This window comes from Bubalus bubalis, chromosome 8 (assembly GCF_019923935.1).
Source record: "Bubalus bubalis isolate 160015118507 breed Murrah chromosome 8, NDDB_SH_1, whole genome shotgun sequence".
Lineage (NCBI taxonomy): Eukaryota > Metazoa > Chordata > Mammalia > Artiodactyla > Bovidae > Bubalus > Bubalus bubalis.
The window spans coordinates 112378124-112390407 of NC_059164.1; the positions used below are offsets into that span (position 1 = coordinate 112378124).

At 56.5% G+C, this 12284-nt stretch overlaps 1 protein-coding gene and 2 long non-coding RNA genes across 5 annotated transcripts; 2 read left to right on the forward strand and 1 right to left on the reverse strand.

Annotated features, from left to right (window-relative positions):
• Window positions 1–1090: 1090 nt before the first annotated feature.
• LOC123334851 lies at window positions 1091–7161 on the reverse strand. Of its 2 annotated transcripts, XR_006553007.1 has the most exons (4): window positions 7020–7161; window positions 6838–6935; window positions 4093–4199; window positions 1091–3368 (listed from the first exon to the last, which is right to left on the reverse strand). It is a non-coding gene; the product is annotated as an uncharacterized LOC123334851 (long non-coding RNA). The 2 variants fall into 2 exon arrangements; XR_006553006.1 differs by having other exon boundaries at window positions 1091–4199.
• Window positions 6959–9551, forward strand: LOC112586667 (zinc finger and SCAN domain-containing protein 2). 2 transcript variants are annotated; one of them, XM_025292121.3, is made up of 2 exons: window positions 6959–7097; window positions 8760–9551. In XM_025292121.3, exon 2 carries the CDS (start codon window positions 8788–8790, stop codon window positions 9397–9399), a length of 612 nt encoding a protein of 203 aa, XP_025147906.3. In that variant the 5' UTR covers window positions 6959–7097; window positions 8760–8787; the 3' UTR covers window positions 9400–9551. The 2 variants fall into 2 exon arrangements, with proteins under 2 accessions (XP_025147906.3, XP_025147899.3); XM_025292114.3 differs by lacking the exon at window positions 6959–7097 and adding an exon at window positions 7207–7819.
• Window positions 9552–9683: 132 nt separating this feature from the next.
• LOC123466105 lies at window positions 9684–11999 on the forward strand. The gene is made up of 2 exons (XR_006641343.1): window positions 9684–11091; window positions 11275–11999. It is a non-coding gene; the product is annotated as an uncharacterized LOC123466105 (long non-coding RNA).
• The last annotated feature ends 285 nt before the right edge of the window (window positions 12000–12284 follow it).

A 12284-nucleotide genomic window follows, 5' to 3' on the forward strand; every position in this document is an offset into this window, starting at 1 on the left:
GCTCTGAGGACCAGCTGGAGGCCAAGTCAGAAGGGTTTCCCTGGGCAGGCTCTCTGGCCCTCCCCAGCCCCAGGGGCTCTGCTGTCTCCCTGTGATGTCCTGCCCTTCTCCTACAGTGCCTCCCCCAGCCTGCCCTGCTCAGGGAAACCGGGCACCTGGGATCCCATCAAAACCCACTTTAATGATGGGGAACTCGCTTCCTCAAATCCTGAGGCCAACTCATGCAAGCCCTCCTCCTCCAGGAAGCATCCCAGAGGTACCATGTCTGTGATACTGAAGAGATCAGCTGGGCAGGAGTTTCTGTACAATGAATGTGTTACCATTCACAAATGTCCTGTGTTTGATGATCAGATCAATCAAACAGCTGTATTGGTAGGATTTGGGGTTAGTGAGGTTGGTTGAAGCACCCCATCCGCTGCCTCTTCCCCCCACCCCTGGCCACCAAAGTCATGAGAATGAATGCCTGTTCACTGACCCCAGGTGACCACCCCCTCACAAATGGGTGCTCTGGGTCACAATGGGGACAGGACCAAGTCCATCAGACCAAGAGTAACTGAGGTGCAGGTCCCATTGACCAGGTCAGGATGGTGGGATGGCAGAGCACTGATTTCCTAAACAAGCCTCTAGTGTGCCAGACACTGTGTCAGACCTCAGGGACGGTGTGATGAAGAAGCCACTGTCTTCGTCAGCTTGGGTCAGCAGAACACCACCACAGGCTAGGCATTTCAATGATGGACACGCACTTCTCACAGTCTGGGAGGCTGGAAGTCCAAGATGAAGGAGATGGCAGGTTCTTTTCCTGGTGAGGGCCTGCTTCCTGGCTTGCAGACAACCACCTTTTCTTGGTGTACTCACGTGGTGGGATGGAGGGGGAGAGGGAAAAGTAAAGAGAAGGAGGACCTGGTCTCTCCCTTCCTCTTCTTAGACACTCATCTCACCAGGCGGACCTCACTCGCATGACTTTTGTTGTTGCTGTTCAGTCGCTCAGTCGTGTCCCACTCTTTGCAACTCCGTGGACTGCAGCTCGCCAGGCTTCCCTGTCCTTCACCATCTCCTGGAGCTTGTTCAAATTCATGTGCATTGAGTCAGTGATGCCATCCAACCATATCATCCTCTGTCGTCCCCTTCTCCTCCTGCCTTCAATCTTTCCCAGCATCAGGTGATGCTGATGAGTGATTTCTAGTGAGTCGGCTCTTCGCATCAGGTGGCCTAAGTATTCGAGCGACTTTGTCTAGACCTAATTCCTATTGCCTCCCAAAGGCTCCATCTCCAGATGCCATCGTACTGGGGGTCAGGAATTCAATATACAAATTTGGGGAACACAGTTTAGTCTACAGCAGTCACAGTCCCTGCTCTTGAGTTCATTTTGATACATAGCTTGGAACAATCTGTATACAGTTAATTCTTCAACAAATCATTCCCAGCCCTGGCTCTCCCAACAAGGTTTTCTTATTTGCCATCTCACTGTGAGCTGTGAACTGAGCAGGACAGAGATATAGGGGAGTGGGTGGGGATGGTGGGACTAGTTCACCAAGAGCCCTTGCAAGTGGATGGTAGGTCCTAGACTTCCTGTTAGCCTAAACCTCTTCCACCTTCACAAGGCTCAGGCTTCTCCAAGGGAGGTCTGGCATCGTCAGCTTCAATTTTTAATTCCCTTTCATTTAAAAATAATCAAACTAGGTCAGAGAAAATTTAGGAAGAGGCACGCCATAAAATCAAAGACAAGAAGATCAGACCTGGCCTCGTGTTTTACAGTTCAAAATGTTCCAGAGCATGCTGAGATTAAAGGCTTGCGTGGGGGAACAGAAAACAACCATGAGTAAATAAATCAGGATCTTCAAAGACTTATTTATACTATCCACAGCCAGGTAAGTGCAAGTCTGCGGTGGGGACCCGGGGCCAAGCTTCCAACACACCAGATGAGTTTGGTGGGGTGGGGTTCCAGGAACTGCCTACAGCATCGTTGTGTCCTTTGTTAGGAGCAGGCTGGGAGTTATGACAAATGACTTAGGTACTGGGCAAATGCTTGTCCTTGGCAAGCAGCATGAGCTTCGACTCAGCCGGGCAGATGGCAGCCTTCTTGGGAGAGTGTGGTTCCTCACTGCCCAGCCCCAGGGAGCTGTCCCGGGACCAGGGGAGAGAGGAGGACCAGCAGAGACTAGGCCAGGAGTGCATGGCAGGAGTGGAGCCTCTGCTGAGCTTTTTAATTTTTCTTTTTTAAAGTAGTTTGGGTTTGCTAAAGAAATAGCCTTGACCTTTTGGCAAGAGGAGTCCTTGGGGCTGAAAACAGTAGGCTTTTACATGATCCCAGCAGACAGAGGGAAATGAATGATCCCAGCATAGGTTGATCTTTGGGTTAAAAAGAGACCAGAGTCTCCCAGATCTGGAGGGGGAGGGGCCCTAGACCAGTACTGTTCAGAAGAAGTTTCTGTGATGATGACATGTTGTACATCTGTGCCCCCCAATGCCATGGCTACCAGCTATGTGTGGTTGTGGAGAACTTAACTGTAGCTGGTGGGGTGGAGGACCTCAGAAAACATGAATTTTCCATTTTACTTGATTTTAGTTAATTTCAATGTAAAGAGCCACATGTGGCTATTGGACAGTACAGCCCTAGGAATAATGCTCCTATTGAGAAGAAGTAGAAATGTTTTCTCTTGTCCCCATCTCTCACCCCAGTCTAAAAAGAGCTTTCTTTTGTTGTTAGAAATAGCGGATAGATTCTGTTCTGGGGCTAACTTCTGGCCTTAACCATGTAAGCTGGGGGACCTTGGGCAAGTCACCTAGGAGCTCACCTAGGTGCTCCAAGTCACCTAGGAGCATGTAGTATGGGTTCCTGGTACACAGCACTCAGTCAATAAATGATTGCTGTTGTCATTTAAAAAATGACCCCCATGTCTGGCTACTTGCCCGGCATTTGTAGAAATGGAAGTCATACCATGGAAAGAGAAGAAAACATTTTCCCCAAACAGAGCTCAGTTGCCATAGAAATTAGCTGGTATCAAGCAGGCTGCAAGCTTAGGGGTCGAATGGATGTCCTAGGTCACATCTTGGGTTTTAATTTCAAGGAAAAAGAACATGGGAGCAGATGAGACCTTGTGTCCAGAGCCCCACAGCACCATCCAGGTCTCGCAGTGCCTCCTGGCCTTTGGAGCCATGGCTGGGGCTGTAACTTGCCTGCAGTCCCTCACCCCTTACACATCACATCAGCACGCCTGCTGGCCGTGGCCCGCCCCGCCCCCACCAGGTGTAATTGGCAGACGTGCATTCATTCATTCAGCAGACACTGACTGAGGGTCTATGATATGCTGGGCTCTTGGGATACAGAGACGTTGAGAACACAGTCCCTGCCCTTTGAAGCCTGTGACCTGGTGGGAAAACCAAACTGAGCTAAGTCCCCTTGGAGAGGGAGGTTAGGGATCTCCGTTCAATCTGGGGAGATGGGATGAGCTGATGGAGGCCGGTGGCATGGTCACTGAACTGAGTGCAGAAGCACTGGGGCTGCAGCCCAGAGCTGGGGGAGCCAGAGGATGACCAGGCTAACCTCTGTGAGGGAGAACATGTGTCCAGGGGAGTCAGGGGGATCACTGGTCCAGCCAGTGTGCCCCAAAGGTGGGGGAGGGAGGGAATATAGGGCCCTGGGCAGGACTCAACTGAGCTGGACACGCCTCTACCCAGAGGGGGCTCACGGGCCAGCTGTTCTTGGCTGTGAGCAGCCTGGGCCTTTTTTTTTAGGGTCCAGAGTCCAGCTGTCACATGAGCCTCGCGGAGTGGTGGGGATCTCCATGCCAGCCCCTGGCCCTGCCTGGACGGAGAAGCGTGACTGAGTTTGCAGAATACTTCCTCGCTGCCATTCTATTGTGCTCACGACAGCACATGCCAACGGCAGCAGGAGATGTGTGCGGGGGTGTATGTGTATGAAACCAGAGACGTGAAGTGAGTCAGCAGAAATCACACACACAGGCAGGGCCGAAGAAGGAGGCTTCCCGGAGCCCTGGGCATTCCACTGAGAGCAAGGAGTTTTAGGTGGTGGTGTCTGCCTCCCCGACCCCCTGGCTGTGTTCCTTCCCTTTCTATGTTAGTGTAGCTTACCCGGAAATATGGCACAGCTGCTAAAAATAAGGGTGACGTCCTGAGGTATATTATTTTGCTTTTGAGGAATCTGGTCGTTTCCTAAGTGTTCCCATTTCTCCTGTAGCCTGTGGGAGAGATGAAAGCTGGTCGCTCTGACTGGTGACGTTTGCAACCAAAGAGAGCTGGGTGGCGTGGCTGTTCATGAACCAAGTCCACGGGCCAGGTGGGGTGTGGGTGTGGGTTATCGTCAGTGGTTAGAGGGTCCTTTTGTCAATGCCATGGGAGAGCTACACTTGGCCCTGGAGTAAACATCTACCTTGGTGGCTTAACGTCTTTGGCTTTCTCAGAATTCCTCCCTCACCCCACCACTGACTGTATTTGAAATACCAATCTCCTTGGGATGTCTCCTCTGGGGAGGTCCACAAACCTCAGTGAGGGGCTACTGGAGCAGTGTGGATGGGGTGGGTCTGTCAGAGGCTGAGAGTGACCCAAGGGGGGACCTGCTGGGATGAACTGGTCCACGGGGCGAGCTGTGAAAGCTGGTGTTGGAGTGAGGGATTGGTTTTACTCCCAGATGGACCCCCCCACCTGGAATTCATTTCCCAGGCCCTAGAAGGGACCTTGGGTGCCTGCAGGGCTGCGGGGGGGACCTCCTGAGGCTGGGGGGTTCATGCCTCCCAGAAGCCTTCATCAGGGATAACGCCACCCCAACAGCCATATCCACTGTCTGTTGTAAGGAGCCCTGCCTGGGCCTTCCGGAATCCTAGTAGTATTTTCCACCCGGCAGCTGCAGAGGGCCAGGGTAGAAAGGGCCAACTAATATTCCTCTGCGTGCGTGCATGCACGCATGCTAAGTCGCTTCAGTCTTGTCTGACTTTTTGTGTCCACCGCCCCCCCCCCCCCCCCCGCCAGGCTCCTCTGTCCATGGGGTTCTCCAGGCAAGAATATACTGGAGTGAGTTGCCTTGTCCTCCTCCAGGGGATCTTCCTGACCCAGGGATTGAACCTGAGTCTCTGCATTGGCAGACGGGGTTCTTTACCGCTAGTGCCACCTGGGAAGCCCAGAATGTTCCTCTAGCACTTTTAATTTAAAAAATCATTTTCCTTCTCCAGCCTCAGTTTCTTCATCTGTAAAATGTAAATTTGGAGGTATTTTCCCCTTTGGGATGAGATTATTCCTTCCAATCCTGGTCCGCACAGTTTCTGTTTCTCCGCTGAGGGACCAGGGTGATGCCATGGAGAGGGAGCTGGGCCTGCCTTTCCACCTGGACTCTGCCACATGGAGCAGTGGGGAAGGGGGGACGGGGAGAGGCGGAGGTGGGGTGTTGGCAGAGCCACTCTGTGTTTCAATTTTATTTTATTTTCCTATCTATGAAATGGGATAATAACACTTGTATAGGTCAGCCAGCACTGGTTATTGGAAGGCTCCCGCGAGATAATACATGGGAAAGGGCTTTGTAATGAGAGAAGTAATGTCTAGGTAAGGTGTATTATTAAGCGACATTTGGAAGCTGGAATTCAGCCCAGCTCTGTCCACATCAGCTGCCTCCCCCGGGTGTTACAAGTGACTCTTGTATGGGTTGTCTTTAGCTTGACTGTAATGGGCTCCTTTGTGGGAAGGATGGGATGGTAGGGGAATAAGTATCTCTTCTATTCCACCCAGTCATCTAGTCATCCTGATGGCATAACCTGATGGTAGACTGGGCTCTGTCTCCCACCCATGAAGCCCCTGCTCAGAAAGGTTCCCCGGGGGTGGGGGTGGGGCAGCTTCCTGCGTTCACACCTTTCTGTCTTTTGCAAGGAAAGGCTTTGTCCCTCCAGCGCCCCCAGACCCGGCTTCTCAGGCGCTGGGGCCAGTCTGTGGGCCTGACTAGGGTAGCTCGGCTTCCCTGGTGGCTCAGACGGCAAAGAATCCACCTGCACTGCGGGAGACCCCGGTTCAATCCCTGGGTGGGGGAAGACCCCCTGGAGAAGGGAATGGCAACCCACTCCAGTATTCTTGCCTGGAGAAGCTCCATGGACGGAGGAGCCTGGCAGGCTACAGTCCATGGATGGGGTCGCAAAGAGTCGGACACGACTGAGCGACCAAGCACAGCACAGCCGTAGGATGAGGGAGGCGAGGCTGTGGCTCTAACTGCTGAATCGCGGGGCCTCAGGGAATCCTGAACCGGGAATGGCTGGGACAAGGGGACCTGGGGCGATCCGCCCGCCTAGGCGTCCTGACAGCCCCTACCCCCGGTCCCCCGCCTGGTTCCTTGTCTTGCCCCGGGCGGGAGCCGCGCTCGCAGCCCTCCTCGGTGCTCCAGCCAGGCTGTGGGCGAGTTAGACCTCCCAGCCTCACGGGGCTGCTGTGCGGCGGCGGCGACGTTGGCGGCTGCGGCGCTGCGAAGGAGCGGCGGGCTGCGGGGAGGCGGCGCCTCGCGAGTCCCGGGCCGGGTCCGGGGCGGAGGCCGCGGAGGGAGGTTACCGTATTTACCCAGGCCGGTGCCGGACCCTTGGGGGCGGGTCACTGCGGGCGCGCTACCGTATTTTCCTGGAGCCGCGCAGACCCTTTCCGGGAGTGGCGAGCGCCGCGACTTAATTACGTATTTATCCGGGGTAGCGTGGTCCCCCACCCCCCCACCCCCTCAGCGTTGCGGGAGCGGGGTGGGTTGCACGAATTCCCTAAGGGAGCCAGGGCTTGCAGCGGAATGGGGTGGGTTGCTGCAGCAGAGTGGGAGGCCTACATATTTTCGTGGGGGTGGGGTTGCGACGCAGAGTTTACCATATTTCTTCAGGATCTCGCTCTGGCCCGAGGAGCTGGCAAGGTTGTGTGCGGGGGTTCGGGTGGGTGGGGTCAGCTCTTCCGATTCACGCCGCGATCTGATAAGAAGAGCGGTGTTGGAGGCTGGCCGTCTTTCTTGGGGTGAGGCAGAAGGGGCCCCCGCAGGCTTTGCGGAGAGTTACCGTATTTGCCTTGAGCAGCGCAGACTCGAGGAAAGAGCCACTGCTGGAGGCCGGAGGACCTGGGGCGCCGCCTGGGCTGTGAGTGCGGGATGGGATGGAGGAACTTGCCGCCAGAGAGACTGGGGACCGTGGCCTGAGACCCTCTCGGCGGGCGGGGCCCTCGGCCAGGGGTGTAGCTGGGGGAGTGGGGAGGCGGCTCAGAGGCAAGGCCAGGCTGAGATTGGCCCAAGGGGACAGAGATGATCTGTCTTTGCAAACATCCGTGCAGCTGCCTGGGGAAAGAGTTGGGGGTGGGGTCTGTTGCAAGTAGTCCTTGTCCCCATCCCCGGGGTGAGTGGTGTTCCACCGGGGGCCTGAGGGTAGGGGGAGACAGAGGGGGTGCCTCTGGGACCCCACTCTGCTGGTAGGTCCACTGAGGCGGTGGTAAGCAGGGAGATCTGCAAGTGTGGAGAAGGCCTGCATGGAGGTCCAGGTGAAGGGCCAGGAGGCTTCCCTGATAGGGGTGGGGGATAGCATGGGGAGAGGTCAGTTCGACCCCTTGAAGCAGGCCTCAGTGCTCTGCAGAAGCTGGAGCCCAGGATTTAGGGAGGCGTGAGGGTGTTGGCCACAGACAGCGCCCCACAAAAGCAGTGGTCCTTTGGGTCCTGATGACCTGTGGTGGCCAGGAGAGTGGTGGTCTTCTGTGTGTGTGTTTTGAGGGGCACTTAGCTGGTGAGCAGCTAGTACATTGAGAAGAACTTTTGACAATGAGGAAATTTACAGTCTAGTCCCGGTTCACCTTGCTGGGCGACCTTGGGCAAGTAAGTCGACCTCACTGAGTCTTGGTTTCCCCATCTATAAACTAGGGTTCAATAAGCCTGCCCCTTCCTCGGGGCTGTTGTGGGCAACAATTTAAGAGGGACACAGTGCTCTGGGAAAGAGGATCCTTAGGAGAAGCAGTGTGAAGGAGATGGAACTGAACTTGGGGGTGTTTGTTGAGCTGAGAGTGTTCCTCAGCCTTGGGCCAGGCTTTCCTGGGGAGATGCCAAGAGGAATCAAGCTGAGACCCGCCCCCTGCGAGCTTACACTGTGGTTCAGTGACTTGCAAACCTTTTACAGGCATGCCTCATTTTGATAAACAAAGAGCTGCTGCCTTTAATGTTTAACTGAGGTTACTTTCAAGTTTACAGGGCTTTTGTTTTGTTTCTTCTTTTAAGCTTTGCAAAAATATCTTTAAACCACTGTTGACCCCACCCTTCCCTCCAGATTGGGGATGTCTGTCCCTCCCCTCCTCCTTGAGACTCTGGTTGGAGGGATAAGGCGCACCCGGGTTCAGGACAACTTATAAGACTGGAAGCCCCTGAGTATTACTCATCAGCATTTATTCCATGCCTTGTGTGGTAGGCACAACATTTGATGTGGGTCATAAAAGGAAGCAGGTCTGTCCTTAAGATGCTCACAGATTAGGGAGACAGAGGTGGCATGACCGATCCGTGTGCTGTGTGATGCATGAGGGTCACAGGGTTGGGCCACGTGGCTCAAAAGAAGCTGGAGGGGTCAAGGAAGGCTTCTAGCAGGAGGTGTCATTTGAGAAAGGCCTGAAGGAGGGGTAGGATGTGATTAAGGGGTAGAGAAGAAAGAAGGACTTTCCAGCAGGGAGACCCTGGCTCGAACAGGATTGGGGAGTGATGGGCACTGAGGCTGGGGGCTGGCCGACCCTCGGGTGCCCTCTGACTCCTCTCTCTGCTTCTGCCTCCTCAGGGGCCGGTGATTGCAGCCGGACGTGCCCATGACCGAGCTGGCATCCTCCGGGGACGGGTCCCCTACGGGGGACGGGGAGGAGGGCCTGGGGGACGATCGAGGCCTGGTCATCCACCACCCGGCAGAGGAGCAGCCGCACCGCTGCCCGCTGTGTGGCCAGACCTTCGCCCAGCAGCCCAGCCTGGTGCGGCACCAGAAGGCGCACGCCGGGGCGGGCCGCGCAGCCGCCTTCGTGTGCCCGGAGTGCGGCAAGGCCTTCAGCGTCAAGCACAACCTAGAGGTGCATCAGCGCACCCACACGGGCGAGCGGCCCTTCCCCTGCCCCGAGTGCGGGCGCTGCTTCAGCCTCAAGCAGAACCTGCTCACGCACCAGCGCATCCACAGCGGCGAGAAGCCGCACCAGTGCGCGCAGTGCGGCCGCTGCTTCCGCGAGCCGCGCTTCCTGCTCAACCACCAGCGCACCCACGCGCGCATGCCCGCGCCGCACCCGCGCCGCCCCGGCGTCTTCGGGGAGCGCAGGCCCTACTTTTGCGCCCGCTGTGGCAAGAGCTTCGCGCGCGAGGGCTCTCTCAAGACCCACCAGCGCAGCCACGGCCACGGGCCCGAGGGTCAGGCGGCCCATTTAGGCCGCGTGCTCTGATACCACAGAACCTGCCGCCGCCGCCGACTGTTTCCCGCCCCAGAGCCGCATCTGTGACCCCTGGAAATGCCGCTGGGCTGGGGCCCCCTGTCTGGATGGGATCCTGGGAGACCGTGAGGGCTGGCTTGGGGTGGGGGGGGCTCTCAAAAGGAGTGGGCCTCTGCCGGGCTTGGGCCGCCGCCTTCCTCTCATCCTCCAGGACCCTCCGGGTGGCTGCACCCGGCTGCTTTGGGCCCCAGTGTTGGTTTTCCTCCACAGGCACACCCAGCTTAGAGCAGGTGAGACCTAGCGCTGGCCAGAGCCCTCTCGGTCTTGTTGGGGGGTCACGTGGGGAGGGTGGGGCAGACAGGGCTTCTAGGTGTAGGACTGTCTTCTTACTAGATCCTCGTTCCCTGAATGCCAGAATGGAAAGCCACCCGGAGAGGACACTCTCCGCAATCCTCAGGCCTCCCCCAGCCCCAAGGTCTCCTGGCACAAGTGCTTCCTACTTAGTGCCTTTGAGAAGTCATTTCACTTCATGACACAGTTTGCTTATCTACAAGTAGGGGCTAAAGATGAGGAGGGCCTCCTCCTCCCGGGAATGTTGTGAGGACTGTTAAGTTTAGCAGATAAGAGGAGGTGACATCATTAATTGAGTGCCCCAGTGTGCCAAGCCGTGTGCTGAGTAGGGTCCTTGGGAGGAGCACAGCCCTGTCCCTGGGGTGCTCATACAGGGTGATTCCGGCTACTGTAGGGGACAGACTGAAAGTGTTCTGGGGGTGGGGAGGTGACTGGCGACACCCAGGGCAATTTGATGGTTTGAGCTGGGTCCCGGGGACTCATAGGGAACATAGAACCTTCCATAGAGTGTGGAAGGTTTCTAAGGTGGGTGTCTGAACTTGGAGGCTTATATTTGCCCTACAAAGGATTTGTGGCAGGGAGAGGGGACACCAAAATATTTAATGGAAAGAGCCCAGTGAGCACAAGTGCAGTTCAAGGACAACTAGAGGCATGGAGGAGAGATGGAAGTAGGACCCGGGTCCTGGGGTCGTCTGGGCAAGGGAATTGAGGTCCCCTGAGCGGCTTGGCCAAAGTCAGGCAGTGAGAAAGGGGCGAGCCATGACCTGTCCCCAGGCCTCAGATTCCAAGCTGATGCTTGGGTTTCTCCACCATGTGGTCAACAAGGAAAGTGAGGCTCCCCAGGCTGGCCCTGAGTCACATATAGGAGTTAGTAGTGCCGCAGTGCAAGCCTGGACCTCATTTTGAATTCTGGACCCCAAGACCCTGTATCTCTCCTGTACCATCATTAAGAGATGCTACTACAGGTGGGAAAAATGTGGCTTTGAGAAAGCGGGACCATGTAGTAGGAGGATGGGCAGGGGCGTTGGTGGGAGATATGGGTGTCTGCAGGGGACGTGGCCTCCTGGGTGGTGGGTTGGGAGGAAGGCAGCTGGGGGCTGGGAGAGGACCTGCCTCCACAGGGCCCTTGCTCCACACCCAGGCTGGTGCTCAGTGCTGGAGACCCGTCTCTGCCCCTCCTCCTTTCCTTAGAGCCATGTGGCTTCTCGGGGATCAGTTGTCCTCTGCCTGCCGCCCGTAGGTGGCTGTTGCAATGTGGACTAGTGCTTAGTGGTGGAGATTAAGAGATTAAGTCGGGACCCAGGACATCTGGAACCAAGTCACCAAGTACCCTGAACCCACGATGTCTCATTGGTAAATGGGATTATAATCCTGGGGGTGCTTGGTAGGGGCTAAGAGGATGCAAAATTCTGAACTGGGTGCAGGGGGCCCATGACTGCTCCCTCCTAGCACTGGCTGAGTGGGGGCCAGGTGGGGGCTGGGCGGGGCTGTGTTCCACCCCAGACCTGACTCTGGTCTCTTTGTCTTTATGCACAGATGTGGAGTGGTCAGGAGCTCTGGGCAGTGTGCAGGGCACCTCTGACACAGAGACTTGGAATGGGGCCCTGGGCCTGCGCCCCAGCATGAGGACATGTCCCCTAAGAAGACCTACCTCGGGAGGTGAAGGCAGAGGGTCCGATGGAGCCTGGAATTGGAGACAGACTTTGTGCCTTGGCGGAAAATCTCCCCGGGATTGCTGGGAGTTACAGCCAGAGAAGAGGTGGTCCTGGCTGCCCAGCCTCTCCTGTGGTAGCAGCGATGGTGCGTGTGTGGGGAACCCACTTCTGTGCTCCCGCCTGGCCCACCAGAGACAGGAAGGCAGCTGCTGGGGAGGACGCAGTGAGTGGAAGCAGACACCCGGCTCCAGAGGCAAGACCAGCCCCCCAGGGATGAACACGTCTGCAGGCTTCCCTCTCCTTTCAGGGCAGTGGTTTCTTCACACTTTTGGGCTCACGAAGCCCTCTGGCAAGATGGCAAAGGTTACGAACCTTCTCCCCAGGAGGACGCACACACTCACGGGGACGCAGAATCTACGAGGGATTCCAGGAGCTCCGGGACTCCAGGCTGAGATCCCCGGGCCCTGGGGCTAGCCTGCCGCTCCTTCCTGAGCTGACACAGAGTCCTGGGTCAGGATCTTCGTTCAAGCCACATTTCGTTTCCCCCATTTCCAGGCCCATCGACCTTCCTTCCCTTTTCAGGAATAAAGAATTCTGAGGAGGGGCCTTGAATAGTCATTCTGTTCTCCCACAGCCCACAGTCGGCGCATCAGGAGCCCCAGTTCCCTTCCCCAGCCGTTGTCATCATTGGGAAGCTTGGGGGGCGCTGCTCTGCTCTCCTCTGGTTTGGGGTTCCTTGTTCTGGCTTCCTGAGTGCTGGCATGATGCAGAAAGGGCGAGGAGGGAGGCTGGGGAGTAAGTGGCACCTCCCTGCTGGTGGCCGTGAGCTCCAGGCAGGGAGAGAGGCTGGCAGACAAGCTTCTGTGTGTCCACAGGGCACAGAGGAACAAG

Bases quoted from the DNA above. Each gene is read 5' to 3' on its own strand.
- LOC112586667 (XM_025292121.3), top strand. From the start codon at position 8,788: ATGACCGAGCTGGCATCCTCCGGGGACGGGTCCCCTACGGGGGACGGG.